The 17,089-nt window shown below is 40.3% G+C and overlaps 4 protein-coding genes and 2 long non-coding RNA genes across 12 annotated transcripts; 3 read left to right on the top strand and 3 right to left on the bottom strand.

Annotated features, from left to right (window-relative positions):
- The first annotated feature begins 19 nt into the window (after nt 1–19).
- On the top strand, nt 20–7,010 carry LOC105683257 (sodium/potassium-transporting ATPase subunit beta-1-interacting protein). Of its 3 annotated transcripts, none has more exons than XM_012395731.3 (6): nt 20–249; nt 1,147–1,284; nt 1,379–1,459; nt 1,546–1,737; nt 1,841–1,901; nt 2,827–4,825. In XM_012395731.3, exons 1-6 carry the CDS (start codon nt 196–198, stop codon nt 3,522–3,524), a joined length of 1,224 nt encoding a protein of 407 aa, XP_012251154.1. In that variant the 5' UTR covers nt 20–195; the 3' UTR covers nt 3,525–4,825. The 3 variants fall into 3 exon arrangements, with proteins under 3 accessions (XP_012251154.1, XP_012251151.2, XP_012251153.2); XM_012395728.3 differs by lacking the exon at nt 2,827–4,825 and adding an exon at nt 5,196–7,010 and having other exon boundaries at nt 30–249; XM_012395730.3 differs by lacking the exon at nt 2,827–4,825 and adding an exon at nt 5,199–7,010 and having other exon boundaries at nt 30–249.
- Nucleotides 4,847–5,290, bottom strand: LOC125501712. The gene is made up of 2 exons (XR_007279327.1): nt 5,023–5,290; nt 4,847–4,953 (listed from the first exon to the last, which is right to left on the bottom strand). It is a non-coding gene; the product is annotated as an uncharacterized LOC125501712 (long non-coding RNA).
- Nucleotides 6,695–9,982, top strand: LOC125501705. 3 transcript variants are annotated; one of them, XM_048658164.1, is made up of 4 exons: nt 6,695–6,864; nt 8,193–8,308; nt 8,907–8,989; nt 9,551–9,982. In XM_048658164.1, the coding sequence occupies exons 1-4, from the start codon at nt 6,695–6,697 to the stop codon at nt 9,608–9,610; spliced, it is 429 nt and encodes a 142-aa protein (XP_048514121.1). In that variant the 3' UTR covers nt 9,611–9,982. The 3 variants fall into 3 exon arrangements, with proteins under 3 accessions (XP_048514121.1, XP_048514123.1, XP_048514122.1); XM_048658166.1 differs by having other exon boundaries at nt 8,907–8,981; nt 9,563–9,982; XM_048658165.1 differs by having other exon boundaries at nt 8,907–8,984; nt 9,561–9,980.
- Nucleotides 9,546–12,138, bottom strand: LOC110116829. Of its 2 annotated transcripts, none has more exons than XR_007279321.1 (6): nt 12,124–12,138; nt 11,967–12,008; nt 10,868–11,027; nt 10,625–10,698; nt 9,924–10,021; nt 9,546–9,635 (listed from the first exon to the last, which is right to left on the bottom strand). It is a non-coding gene; the product is annotated as an uncharacterized LOC110116829 (long non-coding RNA). The 2 variants fall into 2 exon arrangements; XR_007279322.1 differs by having other exon boundaries at nt 9,553–9,635; nt 10,868–10,974.
- Nucleotides 12,039–13,611, top strand: LOC105683284 (deubiquitinase OTUD6B). The gene is made up of 4 exons (XM_012395787.3): nt 12,039–12,301; nt 12,466–12,877; nt 12,989–13,208; nt 13,291–13,611. The coding sequence occupies exons 1-4, from the start codon at nt 12,235–12,237 to the stop codon at nt 13,480–13,482; spliced, it is 891 nt and encodes a 296-aa protein (XP_012251210.2). The 5' UTR covers nt 12,039–12,234; the 3' UTR covers nt 13,483–13,611.
- Nucleotides 13,577–17,037, bottom strand: LOC105683279 (lysine--tRNA ligase). 2 transcript variants are annotated; one of them, XM_012395775.3, is made up of 9 exons: nt 16,841–17,037; nt 16,168–16,303; nt 15,530–15,976; nt 15,210–15,455; nt 14,696–15,118; nt 14,381–14,574; nt 14,145–14,307; nt 13,933–14,046; nt 13,577–13,825 (listed from the first exon to the last, which is right to left on the bottom strand). In XM_012395775.3, the coding sequence occupies exons 1-9, from the start codon at nt 17,035–17,037 to the stop codon at nt 13,700–13,702; spliced, it is 2,046 nt and encodes a 681-aa protein (XP_012251198.2). In that variant the 3' UTR covers nt 13,577–13,699. The 2 variants fall into 2 exon arrangements, with proteins under 2 accessions (XP_012251198.2, XP_012251196.2); XM_012395773.4 differs by lacking the exon at nt 16,841–17,037 and adding an exon at nt 16,433–16,691.
- Nucleotides 17,038–17,089: the final 52 nt, after the last annotated feature.

The raw sequence follows: 17,089 nt of genomic DNA on the forward strand, positions 1-17,089 counted from the left end.
TAGGTGGCCATACGGAAAACACAACAAGTGTGTTGAAAATGGCAGATCAACAGAAGAATCATCAGAAGAGAAGTACCAGTTTGGCTGTAGTGATGGTTTTGTGACAAAATAAGTTTATGTATTGCAGACATTTGCAGATACCTCTGTTATAGCGAGGCCTGGTCTGATTAGTTTCAATTAATTGGTCCAAATGACATGGGAATTTGTAGCAGAAGGCACTTTCTACTGACGATATGCATCCTTCAGCTTGTAAGTACAGCATTATTTTAGACACAACCATATCATGTTAGCACAACTGATACGCTGCCAATACAGATGATCCTGATCCGTCTAATCTCACAACCGGTGTGTGGTCTTTTCCCCTCAAGTAATTAGAAAATTGAACCGAATAACTTACTGTATAAATTTGAAGATTTATGTTGGTATATGCATACACTGCTGTGTCCAATAGTTTCCAGAAATTGATATGCTGCAGATTTTTCATTCGTTCTGAATCAATTTAAAGATCACGTCAAATCATTTATCATCATTTCCTTATCTGTATAAAGTCTGTCACAGTATGAAATTACCGAAGTAGCTAATTGTAAGCACGTAACGTTTTATTCATACCTTTTGCCGAACTAAAGATAGTTACACCATAGATATATTAAATTACATCTATGGTCACACATTTCTTTCTATTTAATTGATAATATCTGTTCATTGAGCTATTTCAAGATTTGAATATTGTCCTGTTATTATTTCAAGCACTGCAGAAAAGTGTTTAACAAAAAAATAGCTGTTTGATTTGAATGATTTATTTCAAGTAATACAGAAGTGTTCATTGTTACATTGCTGCACCGTTGCAAATCGATGTACAACCGACGATTAAACTACAAGTATTTGGAGCATGGATCAATTAATGCTGTAATTGTGTCACGCAACAATTAAAAACGAATCAAGTCTCCACCCAAGACATCCCAAACTATGAGCCACAATTATTTGGCACAAGATTATTTCATTCACAGCAGATTTTCTGTGTACATAATATGTAGCCTGTGGTACAAATGAGTTCCCAAATTTAAAAAACCAAGCTGCATATCTTATCATCTCTGCAGAATTTGTTTGGGCATAGGTGTACATGTATTTTGTTTTTTTTGCCAATAGATCACAGTAATGGAGCGGCAGGTGTTCGACTTCCTTGGATTTATGTGGGCACCGATACTGGTCAATTTCTTCAACATCATATTTGTAATCCTAGGATTCTTTGGGGCCTTTCAATACAGGCCTAAGTACATTATTTCGGTGGGTTTACGATTTGAGAAAACCTGTCATTAATTTATTCACTCGGAGTATCTGTTTCTTATCTTAGGAGGTGCTAATTCTGTTTATATTTTAGTATTGCGTTTGGAACGCATTATGGCTTGGCTGGAACATATTTTTAATCTGTTTTTATCTGAGCATTGGAATTTTGAATAAGGTGAGTCAATGAAGTAATATGTGCAAAGCTTCTCTGGAGTTTTTCATAAAGAATCATCCGACTCTATTTTCAAATTATTTTTTTAGGATAGTGACATCCTCAACCTAGGAACTGGTAGTTTCTCATGGTGGCAGATCAATGGCCCTGGGTGTAAAGCAACCTATGGTATAACGGAGCCAGAATTATTCAGGCCAACCAAACCCAGCAATGTTACCGGCTGCATCTTGGATTATGAAGTCATAGAAGTCATTCACGCTGGCACCCAGTGCTTGTTGGCGGTATTTATTCACCACAAATGTTATACTTTTGGTGGTTGTACATTACGGGCACACTCTTTACAAACCTTAAGGATAGTTATGAACTAATCTTTCTATATTCTAGTTTATGGCAACTGTCGGTGGGATTTGCTTAAGCCGAATTTTCCTTGAAGAAGATGACAGCTGTGAGTATTCTTATCATACATTTGTCGGTATTCACCTCAACCAGGTATCATATTGTTAGAATAAGCAGCCCAATACTGAAAATCGTTGCACTTTGGAATCGTGTTGGCCTGTGACTGCGAGGCTATTCAAAACAAAACGTCTTTCGGTTTTATTCATTTCAATAATGACGCAAATCGACTCGTGCTAATCGTGGTTGGAAATGAAAAAGTTTGGTGCACAAAACAACTTCTTGCAATTCCTTAGTAGAGGATTAGGGCAGGTGTTGGTTCCACATTTATTCACCACTAGGGGCACTAAGGCGCATATTATTTTTCATGTCTCATATATCTTTAAAATTCAATATTTCCGAAATCAACGGGGTGTAAAGTATTGGGTGTCTATGCGAGCTAATGTTTTTCTACGTTATTTTCAACTGATTGAAAACCCAGGAAATATGAATAAAAATATAACAATTACCAATGCCACATTAGGCGTGTAACACAGACCTGCTTTAACTTTTGATCGCAAATTAACGGGTTATCGGTTACAGTTGATTTCATTGGTGGATTTGACCCACCACTTTGGTAAGTTCATCACTTAATCGCACACCTGCACGTTGTACCTCAGTAATTTGGTCGTATGTTTGTTCTCCACCATTAGCATGTATCAGTAATCAATGGCATCGAATACCGGTTAGTGCAGAAATCAACTCCTCAATTTCAAAACTCCCATATTATTCACAGATTTTGTTTTAGTAACAATTTTAATATTATTTTCTCTTTTTTCATTCCGCAATGCATTGAATATCAATTGATTCATTACCCCGTTTCTGTTTGATATTATTCTGTTTCCAATAGAATGAATTGAGGTCTTCAAATTGAGGTTCAATTTGTGTAAATAAATGTTGAAAAGTTCTAATTCTGCGTGGTATGGGTGAAATTTCAGTTGACTTTGTTGGAGGTGGTGACTTTGGGTTGGCTGGCCACACGCCGTTACATCCCATGTACGTCAGCTATTCGGCTCTTCCCCTGCCACCCTTCAATTCTAACACAAAAAGTTTGAACTCTAATATTAATTACTCATCAGGCATTACTAAATCGCAACAATCGCTAAGCCGGGATGACAATAGCACAAAAAATAGTGATAAACTTTCCTACAATACCTCGTCGTGCGGTAGAAAGTCCTTGTCTAGAAATAACGATGCATTAAGTACCAAGAGCAGCGTATCGGGGAGGAACAATGAGAGAAAAAATGCGGGATTAAATATTGACCATTCCAATGATTATTCAAACCCTTTAGACCACTTGTATAGATCCATATCTCCCTATGACGAGTATGATTCTTTAGACGGACCAAACAGAACTCGATATCAGAAAACTGTTCATTGCTATTCGCGTTCTGCAAAATATAGTCCAGTCGTATCCCCAAAGTTGAGACCCTCGCGTCCCCCATCGAATAAGCAAAACAGAAATTCATACAAGCCTCGCGTGTTCACTGACCATGTACGAGTGCAGCCTCTCAGATCCTTCTACTCTGATCCAAGGCTTGTGGTTGAGGCAAACGATAGTATTAAAATTCAAAGCAGAATAGGCAAGGCCAGGAAAGATAGTCGACCAATATCATTACACGGCAATAATTTTTAAACTGAATTCAAATGTAGATACATCGATCGATACTCCGTTCTACTCCTTTTTCTACTCCGTTCTCCTCCTCAAAGTTCAAACTCGATGGATTAAAATCAACATTAGAAGGAACAAACTAACATTAAAAATTTTCACAGCATTTTGGCTCGGTATTCATTTCATATATGTATGCGTAGTGGTAGATAAGAGCGCGATTAATCAATTCTTACGCTTGCCACGTAGTTAGGATAAAAGAAAACTATGATTTAGCCCAATATTTTAGTGCTTTTCCCTGTTTTGCACAATGAGAGACATTTCTCATCTACAGAATTTCACTCTAGTTGCAAAAAATCGTAGTTCGGCCGTACTTTGAACGTAGAGTAGAGTTTGAAGAAATTTTCGTCTGGTCCTCCTTGTAGAAATTCAGCAGTATGTACCTATATCGCAACACTTTGATTTGTGAGTTCTAAACATTAGTACCGTAGACACTGTGTTGCACAATACATATCATCCAAAAGAATTGCAGTGGTGCACGATTGTTTTCGACCTCGTAGCTTTTAAAATATTGATTTATAGATACTTCTGTAAATTATTCAAGAGTGCCGAATCCTATTGATTAGAAAGTAATCAGAACCTAGTTGTAAGAAAGTTTGGAAGTGAAAACTACCAAAAATGATGGAAAATTGTTTATAAATAACGTTTGAAGGACTTGAACTATTTATATTCGGTAAATTATGATATTTATTATGTTTTCTCGCAAATCATTCAAAGGTTTCACATTTCAAAACAGTGACAATAGATTTTACCTGCTAGTTTAAAAACTCACGCAGTAACAATCTGATACGATAGTAAGACATAATTTAGCCCGTCTATAAATTTGTCAGAATAATAATGCATTCATATACGTGTTACATTCGGCTGGTGATTGAACTTTGCCAACGACATATAACATATAACTAGTCGAGTCAATTGATGTCGAAGAAAAGATTTTCTTTCACCGGTAGAGTATTGTCAATGTTATTAATATTCTTCAAAACGAACTCTCAGCTTTGGTCTCAGTGCTTCATTCTCCGAACGATTCATATTATGTATTACCATTCTTTTATTATCTTATTATTCCCACACACGTCATCGAATAGTTGTTAGAATTTTTAGTATTTTCACAAGTCTTATTTTGGCTGGATGCATTTCAGTGCCTGTAGGCATGTTAATTAGAATTTGGTTTTTATATTGGTATCGCAATTCTGTACTGTTCCTACAGCATATACTTATATTCCAATGATTATTAAATGAAAATAAATATTTTATAGAACAACAACGTACTACCGCTTGCTTTTTATTTATAGAATAACACATTCCCTCAGTTCTCTTCTCCTGATCTAACATGGTTTTGAGCTTTGCTTTTTGGTAGACTCTTCATTCTTCTTTTTCTTGTCTATGAATCCACCATCTGGAATAATTGTAAATTTATAAACTCTGTAATGCGTGTGAGTACAATATTAACATTGTTATTACTTACTACTTGGCCTTTCTCTAACTATCTGTCTCTCGCCAGTCTGACCTGTGTCGATTTCAAACATTTCTTTCATGTTTGACTTACAATTACACCTGTCAGACAATTCTTACCCTAGCTTACGTCTGATCCTGCCGGGATCCAGTGCCAAATAATGTAATAACGAATAGATTTTTCAGCAGTGCACACTAAGAAGAAGAAGAAACAGCCCAGGCCCTTGTACAGTATAGAGTACTCACAGCCTGAGCCAATTACGAACGACGAAAATATATCCCCAAAGCCTATGACACCTCGCCGAGTAAAGCGACGTTCCGTCATTTCTCGCGATGGTACTCGGAGGTCGAGTCGGAGGAGTTCTGTACGGCAATCGCGAAGGAAAAATCCTATAAACAGGATAATCGACCAGCAAGAGAATCTTTACGCAAACATGCAACCCAGCAATTTAACTAATCAAAACGTGAATTCACTCTCGCAGGGTACTTTGAATTACGACAGGATTTCCAATACTTGGGACAGAGATAGAGACAGAGAAGGTAACTCCAACTGGCAGCCGGAGGCAGTCAACATGACGATATCAGCACCTACTTTATGGAATCAAGACACGAATTACTCGAGCACAAACTTCACGAATAAAACAATTCCCAACTGGGAAACAAACGCAATTTCCACCAGAAATCTGACCGATAATTGGCAAGGAAACAAGATCAACATGCAGTGGCAAGGCCAGAGTAATCCTACGTTTCAACAGACCAGTACTCAGAGTTTGAATGGGGAGGATTTAGATGACGTGTATAGCAATAGGCCGGCAAGTGCCAGGTCGAGTTACAGCAACTACCATGGGGTCAGAGCGACTCCTCAGGTACCCAACAGAACTGATATCGTCAGGCAGAGCCAGCGACAGTTTGTTCTCAGCGGTCCTCCTGCCTACCAAGATACCGTTATTTGACGTAGGAACTTTGTCAAGGCCCTCAGTGGACGTCACGATCATTGTCATAAATAGATAAAAAAAATAGACCAACTATAAGTGAATGTGAAAAAAATGACTCAACGATTTAGCGTAACTTTCAAGATAAATTTTCTCTAGTGGTTGCAATCAATATTTCAAGTTGCTCAAGTGAACTTACCTTTATCGTGGAACTAACATTATTTCTTCCTGCAATAAATTGATAGCTTTAATAATTGTCACCGAACATTCATATCGTTTCATATTCATAATAATTTTTTTTTTTCTTCTCTTCTTGCGGATTTACATACATACATTACTTCGATTATAAATATTCCTTCTTTTTTGGCATTCAATTCACTCGTCGTAAATGAATTCATCTCGAGTTTTATCAACAATCAAAAGTGAAGAATGTATCTTTTTTGTATATTCTCTATTGATGTATAATATTTTTATAATAATATTCGTAGTGATATAACCACGGTGTGAACAGAGTGAACGAATGAACATGATATTGTATGTAAGAAGCGAGGGACAAAAACGGATGAATTACACGGTATGTGCCGTTTCTATAAGCCGATGAGCATTTTCATGACTCTTTATTTATGCACTAACATATGTATACAGTCTTCCAATTTTTGTAATCCACTTTCGTGAGTGAAAAAAATATTAAAATGTACCGAATCGATACAATACTTATACCTAGATCTGAAAACGTACAGTTTTTTACGAAGTATGAAATTTACAAATAATTTTAGGACTCATGCGATATTATTCACCGTGCGCCGTCAAATTTCAGATGATCAAATTATCCATTACTGCAGAAACCTGTGGGTTTATCACAGATATCGGAATGTGAACCAAAGTGTTATGGATGTAATGGCGAAGCAAAAATTATGTCTTCTGTAAGTTCAAATCGATGATATAGAATAAAATAGTATAAATTTATATACTAATTTTGTCCCATCTACATGGTAGTTTGCAACTGCACAAAAGAACATATTTGATGTTGAATACGACTCTTGATTGAATAAACCAACCATCCATCCGATATTTTCCCATTTTCTGCCGTTGTCTTTTCGATTTTTCAACCAATAATTCAATTACCGCATCTTCCCCACCTCCCGAAGGCGCCCCATCATCTGGAATTCAAGATTTGTAATTCAAGATTTAATCCCGATTTTTCCCTGATTTTTTGTTATTTTTTCTGGATTTTTGAAATCATTCTTCACTTGCGCCGCCCCTGGATAGGTGCGGGCCCCGGAAATTAATTGTCCGCCCCTAAAAAAGTCACGTGACCATACCACGTGGTCATGTCACGTGACAGACCACGTGACCCGACTCGCCGATACAGCTAGCGCCATGTGGCGGAATTTTCGTGAACTAAAATCCCAAGTTTCTTGCCCCTTGACGTCAGGCAATGTGATGCGTGAAAGAGAGGTATAAGGGTCAATGGTTTTGCGGTTTTCCCCGGGCGAGAGAACCCGCAAAAGTATTGACCGCGTCCGAGGAAAACCGCCGAAGAACGACGACCGCCTCCGATCGTCCGAGGAAAACCGAAGAAAGACGACCGCCTCCGAGCGTCCGAGGAAAACCGCCGAAGAACGACGACCGCCTCCGAGCGTCCGAGGAAAACCGAAGAAAGACGACCGCCTCCGAGCGTCCGAGGAAAACCGCCGAAGAACGACGACCGCCTCCGAGCGTCCGAGGAAAACCGAAAAAGTATTGACCCCGCCGGCTCCGAGCGCTCGGGGAAAACCGTAAAAGTATTGACCCTTATACCTCTCTTTCACGCATCACATTGCCTGACGTCAAGGGGCAAGAAACTTGGGATTTTAGTTCACGAAAATTCCGCCACATGGCGCTAGCTGTATCGGCGAGTGCGGTCACGTGACCTGACCACGTGACATGCCGCGTGACGTCATCACCCGACGAAATAAGGGCGGACAATTAATTTTCGGGGCCCGCACCCATCCAGGGGCGGCACAAGTCAAAAATATTTTCAAAAATTGAGAAAAAATCGAAAACAATCGGAAAAAATGGGAAATAAATCTGGTTTTTTCCCCTCGAAAAATGTGCAAAGGCTATAGTCTGTGGTGTTTTTCACCTCGAAAAATGTGCAATTCAAACAAGCGGTATTATATACTAATCGAACAAATTGCAGATAATCACGTAACATCCGATCGGGCCGTTTAATTTGGTAAATGCTCAACAGAGTACATATGTGTTGCAGGATTTCCGTCTTGGATGCGACGGTAGTTGTGCTTCGGCAACAGCAGTGTCGACATCAGGAGCGCCATCAAAATAAACGAGGCAGGTTCCTCATTGCGACCATGGAGAGAGAGAACGGTGAGCAAGCTTTCGTGTACAATTTAGTTGAATATTGTCAAAATCAGTTGCGCTAACTTTTTATTTGTATTTTAATCACGCTCTTCCGACTATTCGTACTAAACACAGTCCTCAGAATTATACTCGCCCGGGCCCTGAACAATCCTTTAAATTTCTAATGGATGACTTTTAATCTGCATCTGCAACACATGAGACGTACAACTCCTTTTTTTGCAGCGGTGTGTTTCATTTAATTCATCCCTTTCGAGAGCCCCTAGTATAATCCAACATTCAGAGTCTTGGTATATCAATCGCACCCCCTTGGAAAAGATTTTCGAAATCCTCCTCACGAAATCAGATCGCCCTCTATTACCCAATGGACTTGGTATATAAATTCATGCACCCCCGTGATAAAATTAATCAGTCACGCCTATAAGGCAAGACAATAATTTATTATCACATAACTTGGTACAAATTACTATAATTCAAACGTCTCATAAACTTGTATACTGATTCATAAAATATATTATATCAAGTCATACATTAAGTTACGTGGTACGTCATAGAGTAATGTCATGTATTGCGTTAACTAATTATTTATTTGTTATTTGTGTTACAGGTCGCAGTTCCTCCAACGTCGTTGCCCAGACTCCCCCTGTTCATCGGGGGGAGTCCAGAACTGTCCCCTGGGACAGCGCGGCCTCCCACCGCCCCCGGGGTCCCAGGGGACCCAGTCCCCGAGGACATGTCTTCGGGGATGCGGTATCCCCGCTGGAAGGGATGCCATATCCCGAGAGACATGTCCTCGGGAACTGGTCTTCGGGGACGCGTATTCCCCCAGGGACACGTCCCCGGAGATGCGGTATCCCCGCTGGAGGGGATACCGTGTCTTTGGGGGCGTGGCCTTGGGGGAATACGCGTCCTCGAAAATCCCGGGAAAAGGAGGCCTCAAGCGGACACTCGTTTTCTTGATTTCTCTAGAGAAACGAAAAACAAAGTGTCCGCTTGAGGCCTCCTTTTCCCGGGATTTTCGAGGACGCGTATTCCCCCAAGGCCACGCCCCCAAAGACACGGTATTCCCTCCAGCGGGGATACCGCATCCCCGGGGACGTGTCCCTGGGGGAACTTGCGTCCCCGAAGACCAGTTCCGAGGACATGTCTCTCGGGATATGGCATCCCCTCCAGCGGGGATACCGCATCCCCGAAGACATGTTCTCGGGGCTGGGTCCCCTGGGACCCCGGGGGCGGTGGGAGGCCGCGCTGCCCCAGGGGACGGGTCCCTGGACTCCCCCTGATGAACAGAGGAAGTCCAGGGGGTCATAACTGCGGTGGCAGCATCACTGAGTACCTGAAACATGAGGAAAACTAATTAATAATGAGATACATATAAGAATATATTATTACCAATATTATATTCCATGTAGATATATTAATTCTATGTTATATTATATTATATTATATGTCAATATATTAATTCTATGTTATATTATGTTATATTATAAGTCAATATATTAATTGTATGTTATATTATACTATATGTTAATATATTGCTGCCAATGTGATGTTATAATATATTACAATGAATATATTTTTATAATCTACTCTAACTTATATCATATTGATACTTATTCCATACCTGTAAACGAATTGTGCGATGCTATACAAGTGTTACCCATCGTGGTTGGTAGTTGATCAAGTACTGCGATGAACTGGGCACCATGATGAATTGAGAGCCTGAAACAAAAATGTCATATAAGAAATAAAGTGAAATTGTAAACCTGAATCTAAAATATATGAATAAATTTGTTCAGAATATAAGAGCGGATATTATTTCTAAACCTATGATCAATTGCCACATCCTACAGATAGAAGAACTCTAGCGTTTGAACTATCGATTAATTCATTAATCTATTTCTTCATTGAACTAATTAAATGATGAAAAATGCTCCCGAAATACTAATAAATTAATCAAGAGTTGAAAATAATATTATTAATAATCAATTGTTTGATTACTAGGACAGTCTGCAATCATAGTCGCGACGATAGCTTCACATTGAGAGTATACACATAGGCATGTATCACGTATGAAATTATTATTCAATAAATGAACAAATGGACGATTAACCGAATGAACAAATGAACAACTAATTAAACACGTAAATTTAGAAGCATCGTAATCATGAAAATTAATAATCATTATAATTAATTATTCGAATGTCAATTCAATTCTAGTTGTACGCTCATTGAATGCATTGTGACTCCAGGAATGCAAGTCAGACAAACCGCTTCTGAATGTCATTACAAGTCAACGAATACAAAATAATAATTATTTCTTACCAATACGCGAATTTTTCAGCACAACGTAGATATGGTAGTTGAAGGTTAAACTTTGACGTCTGTCAAGTACAAATCTGAAATGCAAAAATATCATATCAGAAACAAAGTGGAATTGTAAAATCGAATCTCAAATAAATCAATAAATTCGTTCATGAAATGGCAATGAAATATAATTTCAAATCAAAATCTTGATGAACTACACAGATAACTATGGCCCAGCAGTAACTGCGTACTAATGCTTACCGCAATGTCTCTCTCTCTCCTCTCCAGCTCCTTCTGTTTCTTCGGCAAGAGTTTACCTGTTGTCACTTCGGCTGTTGCGGCTATACTGCCGTTGCGTCGGAAAGGATCTGCGTACGAGATGCTCCGGTGACCGAAAACCGAATTACACGTTGGCAATTAACTGTTAAAAGACTATTTTTCGAGCTGATCTTGGAGATTTCAGGGTATGGAAACACCAAAGACTATAGCCTTTGCACATTTTTCAGGGTGAAAAACACCAAAGACTATAGTCTTTGCACATTTTTCGAGGGGAAAAAACCAGATTTATTTCCCATTTTTTCCGATTGTTTTCGATTTTTTCCCAATTTTTGAAAATATTTTTGACTTGTGCCGCCCCTGGATGGGTGCGGGCCCCGAAAATTAATTGTCCGCCCTTATTTCGTCGGATGATGACGTCACGCGGCATGTCACGTGGTCAGGTCACGTGACCGCACTCGCCGATACAGCTAGCGCCATGTGGCGGAATTTTCGTGAACTAAAATCCCAAGTTTCTTGCCCCTTGACGTCAGGCAATGTGATGCGTGAAAGAGAGGTATAAGGGTCAATACTTTTACGGTTTTCCCCGAGCGCTCGGAGCCGGCGGGGTCAATACTTTTTCGGTTTTCCTCGGACGCTCGGAGGCGGTCGTCGTTCTTCGGCGGTTTTCCTCGGACGCTCGGAGGCGGTCGTCGTTCTTCGGCGGTTTTCCTCGGACGCTCGGGTGCGGTCAATACTTTTGCGGGTTCTCTCGCCCGAGGAAAACCGCAAAAGTATTGACCCTTATACCTCTCTTTCACGCATCACATTGCCTGACGTCAAGGGGCAAGAAACTTGGGATTTTAGTTCACGAAAATTCCGCCACATGGCGCTAGCTGTATCGGCGAGTCGGGTCACGTGACATGACCACGTGGTATGGTCACGTGACTTTTTTAGGGGCGGACAATTAATTTCCGGGTCCCACACCCATCCAGGGGCGGCACAAGTCAAAAATATTTTCAAAAATTGGGAAAAAATCGGAGAAAATCGGAAAAAAATCGCAAAAAATCAGGGAAAAATCGGGAATAAATCTCGGATGACGTACCTTTAATTCCAGATGATGGGGCGCCTCTAGGAGGTGGGGAAGCTGCGGTAATTGAAAAATCAATCAAAAATTCGAACATGGCGGACAAAAAGCAGACACGCAGGCCTAGCAGACACCAAAGGGGCTGTGGCAGCAGTATATCTACTGAAATATTTACTTTCGACGCTGACACCATACAGCACCCACCGGCAAAGCACTCTGCGCTGGCTGCAACGGTACGCTGCTCACCTCCCAACATTCTAGTGTCACCTCCAGGCACCGACTCACAATGGCAGAGGGAAATAATTGCGAAGAATTGTCGTTGCGACACAAAAAAGAGCGAAAAGAACTTCAAGGTACTATTATGATCAGCCTGACAGAAACCTTCAGCAGCTACTACTCGTATAAGTGTGATCAACCTGTCACTTCTTATGCACTTTAGTTTCTTTCTGCATTTTGAACCTAAAGCAGTTGATTACCTTTATACCTTTATACCCTAACATATTCATATTTCATTTAGCCCAAATCCAGAATCTAAAGAAGTCTGTATGTAAGGGTGATAAAAAACGAAAAAAAGAGATTACCGAGGAAATAGTCCAGCTTGAAAGCGACCTCGACCAAAGGCAAGAACAGGAATTATTGGATTGGATAAAGCTAGTGAACTTGGATGACCGGCAGAAAAACGAAATTCCTTGTACAAGTGAAGAACTTGCGGGTGAATGCAGCCATGCATGTGATCCAATACCGCGTGTCTCTAAGGCACAAAAGAGGAGAAATAAGAAGCAAGATGCTGAAAACGAAAGAAATCAGCGAATCATACAGCAAGAGGCTGAAAACGTCTTTGGCAAAAGGAATATTGAAACTCAAGCAATTAGACGGATCCTTAAGGAACGAAGCCTGCAGCTTCATGAAATTCCCAGTGATGGTCATTGGTAAATGATTTCATTCTATTTATTAAGTTTCACTTACCATCAACATGGTTGATACTTTCCAAGCATGTCACCGTGCAAATTTTCAGTGGCATACCACTCTTTTATTTTCAGTTTATATAATGCAGTCTCCCATCAGTTAGAAGAAATTGGTGAGATGCCTCTAGGGTTCAAGGATCTCAGAATAAAAACGTCCGAGCACTTGAAGGCGAACATGAATGACTTTGTTCCATTTTTGTCCAGTGCTGATTCCGATGGAATTTTTTCCACAGAGGAGTATGAGAAATACTGCCTCAATGTAGCAGAATCAACTGCTTGGGGTGGCGCAGTCGAGGTAAGTGTATACCGATCAGTCCATTTGTTAAATTTTCACCTCAGTCCAATGTAGTATATATTCCCCTACCATTTTTCAAAAGCTGCAAGTCCTATCCAGAGTTTTGAAGTGCCCGATTGAAGTGATCCAGGCCACAGGATCTCCATATGTAATTGGTGATGAATACAGAGACAAAGGAAAAACAGTTATCCTAACGTACCATCGCCACATGTATGGGTTAGGAGCGCATTACAATTCGGTCAAGAAGTTCACAGTCAAGGATGAAGAGAGTTGATCGTTGTCAAGGGTTTCATGGCTACGCGTTGTGATTGCTTACATATCGTAAATAAGGTCCAATAGCGCTACAAAAAGATAGCAACGCAACTGAATATGGGAAGATCATGAATAAACTGCTACCATTATATTACTTCGTTCATGTTTTGTCACATCGAATTAAAAAATGGCAGGATTGTAATTCCCAGTTCTCACGTGGTACTCACAATCTGATAATACTAAGCGAAAGTTTCAAGGCTGAAGGAATCCTTATGACGCCGAATATCCATCGATTTCTCATATCCGGTTATTGAACCTTCTTTTTCTTGTCTTTCATTCAGCGGTATCTGGATCAGGACGAAATCCTATTCATACAGGAGATATTTATTGTACATTATCTGAAGTTTTCGGTCGTTACGATAGCAAAACACGTTCACATAAATAATTATATCGTTATGGTTTTTCACTAAACTTTAACCCTATTACTGTCCGCAACACCACCGGACTCTGATAGCTTTTCACCGTCGTTCAGGTCCTTATTTTTGTTGGGGTCATCAGGTTTCATCGCCGGGAAAAACAAAACCTCCTGTGAACGCATGAATAAAAAAATTGGTTCAATTTACTACTCTAGAACCGCTCGAGCCCCGATCGTTGGTCAATAGAATGCGACCGCGGCCAGCTTACCTTGATGTTGTTAGAGTCCGTAAGAAACATCGTAAGTCTATCTACCCCGAGACCCCATCCAGCGGTTGGGGGCAAGCCGTATTCCAGAGCCGTGCAAAAATTCTCATCAACCAACTGCGCCTCATCATCACCCGCCGCCTTGTCACTCGCTTGCTGTTCAAACCTGAAAAAGTATTGGACATAATTGCATTAAATTGTGGATGAACAGCAATCCGCGTATCTCGTACTATCGTTACCTCTCTCGTTGAACAAGCGGATCGTTGAGCTCCGTGTACGCGTTGCAGACTTCTTTGTGCATCACAAAGAGTTCGAATCTTTCGGTGAGTCCTTTGGCAGACCTATGCCACTTTGCTAGCGGTGACATAATTTGAGGATGGTCCGTGATAAACGTCGGATTAACACAGGTTTCTTCTATGAACTCACCAACGAGCTACAATCGAGTCAAAGCAGAGCGATTGAGCGTATAATATTTCTGCAGAATAAAAGCTGCGACACATCTCCGTATCGATCGATATTCCGTAATAAATGTGGTCGAGTTCTTCCCAACTTACTTTATCCAAGAGTCGGGCCGCAGTACGTGGTGGAGGACATTCGACGCCGCGCTCCGTACACAGATCGCTCAGAAATTGCGTTGCTTCTGGAGTATTGAGCCTTTCAGGATCAGGAAATTTCACCTGGAGCACATCCTCCAGAGTCTTCATCATGGGAACTCGTTTGAATGGTGGAGTAAAATCAACTTTGACCGCCGTTCCCTCGGGACCGTCAGGGTGGAAGGTGACTTCGTAGGTCCCATGAATGCTCTTCACCATCCCAGAAAGCATATCCTCGGTGATATTCATCAAATCGTTGTAATCTGCGTACGCCATGTAAAATTCACAGGTCGTGAACTCTGGATTGTGAGTCATGTCTATTCCTTCATTCCTGAATTGTCTGCCAATTTCGTATACTCTATCTATGCCTCCAACGACGAGCATCTAAGCGAAATAAATTAGCATGAAAACTCGCATGTTTGTCAAAGAAGTTTACACATCAAGGGTTAAATTATTGATTGTTCGTGTAACATACTTTGTGGTAAAGTTCAGGAGCAACTCGCATGAATAAATTCATATTCAGATCGTTGTGGTGAGTGACGAAAGGTTTGGCAGTAGCACCACCGGCTATCATATTCATCATGGGAGTTTCGACCTCCAAGAATCCCATATTATCGAGAAACCGACGTACGTAAGAGATTATTTTGGCACGAACGTGGAACGTCTGTCTAACTTTTTCATTCAGAATGAGGTCCAGATAACGCTGGCGGAATCTAGTTTCCTGAATTTCAAGATCTGTTACAACTAATTGTATCTTTGACGTCTTGTTAATATAAAAGAAAAAACATATCTTGCCTTGTCTCTAAGGCCAAAGTGCAAATGGGGTAGCATATGGAGGCACGGACTAAGGAGCGTTATACTCTTAGGCATAATGGAGAATTCTCCTTTCTTAGTTTTTCCTGGATTGCCGACAATGCCGATAATGTCACCCCTCCTAATTTTGGCAGTATCCGTGAAAAATTTCTCCTCTCCTTGGTAATGCCTGGCATTGACCATTACTTGGATTTTCATACCCTCGCCTCTCAAATCATAGAAAATTAGCTTGGCCCCTGACTCACGAATCGCATGTACACGACCTGCGATGCTGTGTATCTCGTTTTCAAGAATCTCTCCATCTTGGATGTGACTAAACTGCTCGATGAAAGCTTCTAATGACGTAGAAACATGAAATTTGTGAGGGTAAGGATGATCACCCAATGACTTCAGTTGACTCACAGCCTGCGTGCGAATCTTGAAATATTCCTATAAACAATATGTAACATGTTAGATCGCAAAGTTTTTAACGAGACAGATTATAGGTAACATTTCGGGCTTTGAAATCACTGTTATCACTAGCAAACAAAAGAATGAAGTTCGATGAAAATCTAGTTACAAATTGTGAAATATAAGAGAACATTTTGTGATTATAATTGGATTAAAATTTAGCAACTTGCATGCGGACTGATCTCCTCCTCGTTGACGGTGGTTGTTGCCTTTTTCTCAGAGTTTGCGTTTACCGTAGCCCTTTCTGCTTCCTTTACCGCTTTTTCCTTCACTTTCTGTTCCGCTTTCAGGCGTCTTTTAATCTCACTGTGGAAATGCGTATGAGATCAATAGGTTTGCTTTTCATATATTGGTGTAACATAGACAAGTAAAATAGTAAAAAGGAATAGTAATTGACATAAAAACAAAATGTTACATGACGAAAATACTACCCACTTGGAGAGAGGCTGCTGTACAGAAATCTGACGCAATAATGAAACCAAACCAACAGACGACGGTCTTGAGACAAATAATAAGCCGAAAATACGACCGTTGGTCAGGACGTGAAGCATGATGCGATTGATAATTTTCTCGATTAATCACATGTCTTCGTATCTTTTATATTGAGTCGATGAACTTTGATATCAATAAGAACGGAGTAATCTACCGTTCACGCTTTTTATTTAAGACCGCAATGGACAACGTGGATGGAATTGAGAGCTGATCGTAGAATTATGGTTATGAAATTTTCATCTGCGTCAGGCCGTGACATGAGACGAGTTGAAACGTAGGGAATATTATTCGATTCAAGAAAAGCGTGCAGGTAACATTGTTTTCGTATATTTGGCTTATAGCATTACTTACTTTTTTGAAAGCTTTTCTCCAGCCTGATCAGCCATGTTGGCACGCTTTTTGCAAAAAAGAATGCATACCGTTGTGTTGGCTGCGGTAAAGATCAGTTCAAAATCGAGTCTGCGCCCTGCGTTCGAGTTGCCAATCAGCTCAACAAGGCGCGGCAGAAATTCGAATTCTAGACATTTTTCGGCAGATCGAGTTTCCATAGAAACAAATACTGCTATTGATAAAATTCGGTCGAGAGCATTGACAATTTTA

Source organism: Athalia rosae, chromosome 7, assembly GCF_917208135.1.
Source record: "Athalia rosae chromosome 7, iyAthRosa1.1, whole genome shotgun sequence".
Lineage (NCBI taxonomy): Eukaryota > Metazoa > Arthropoda > Insecta > Hymenoptera > Athaliidae > Athalia > Athalia rosae.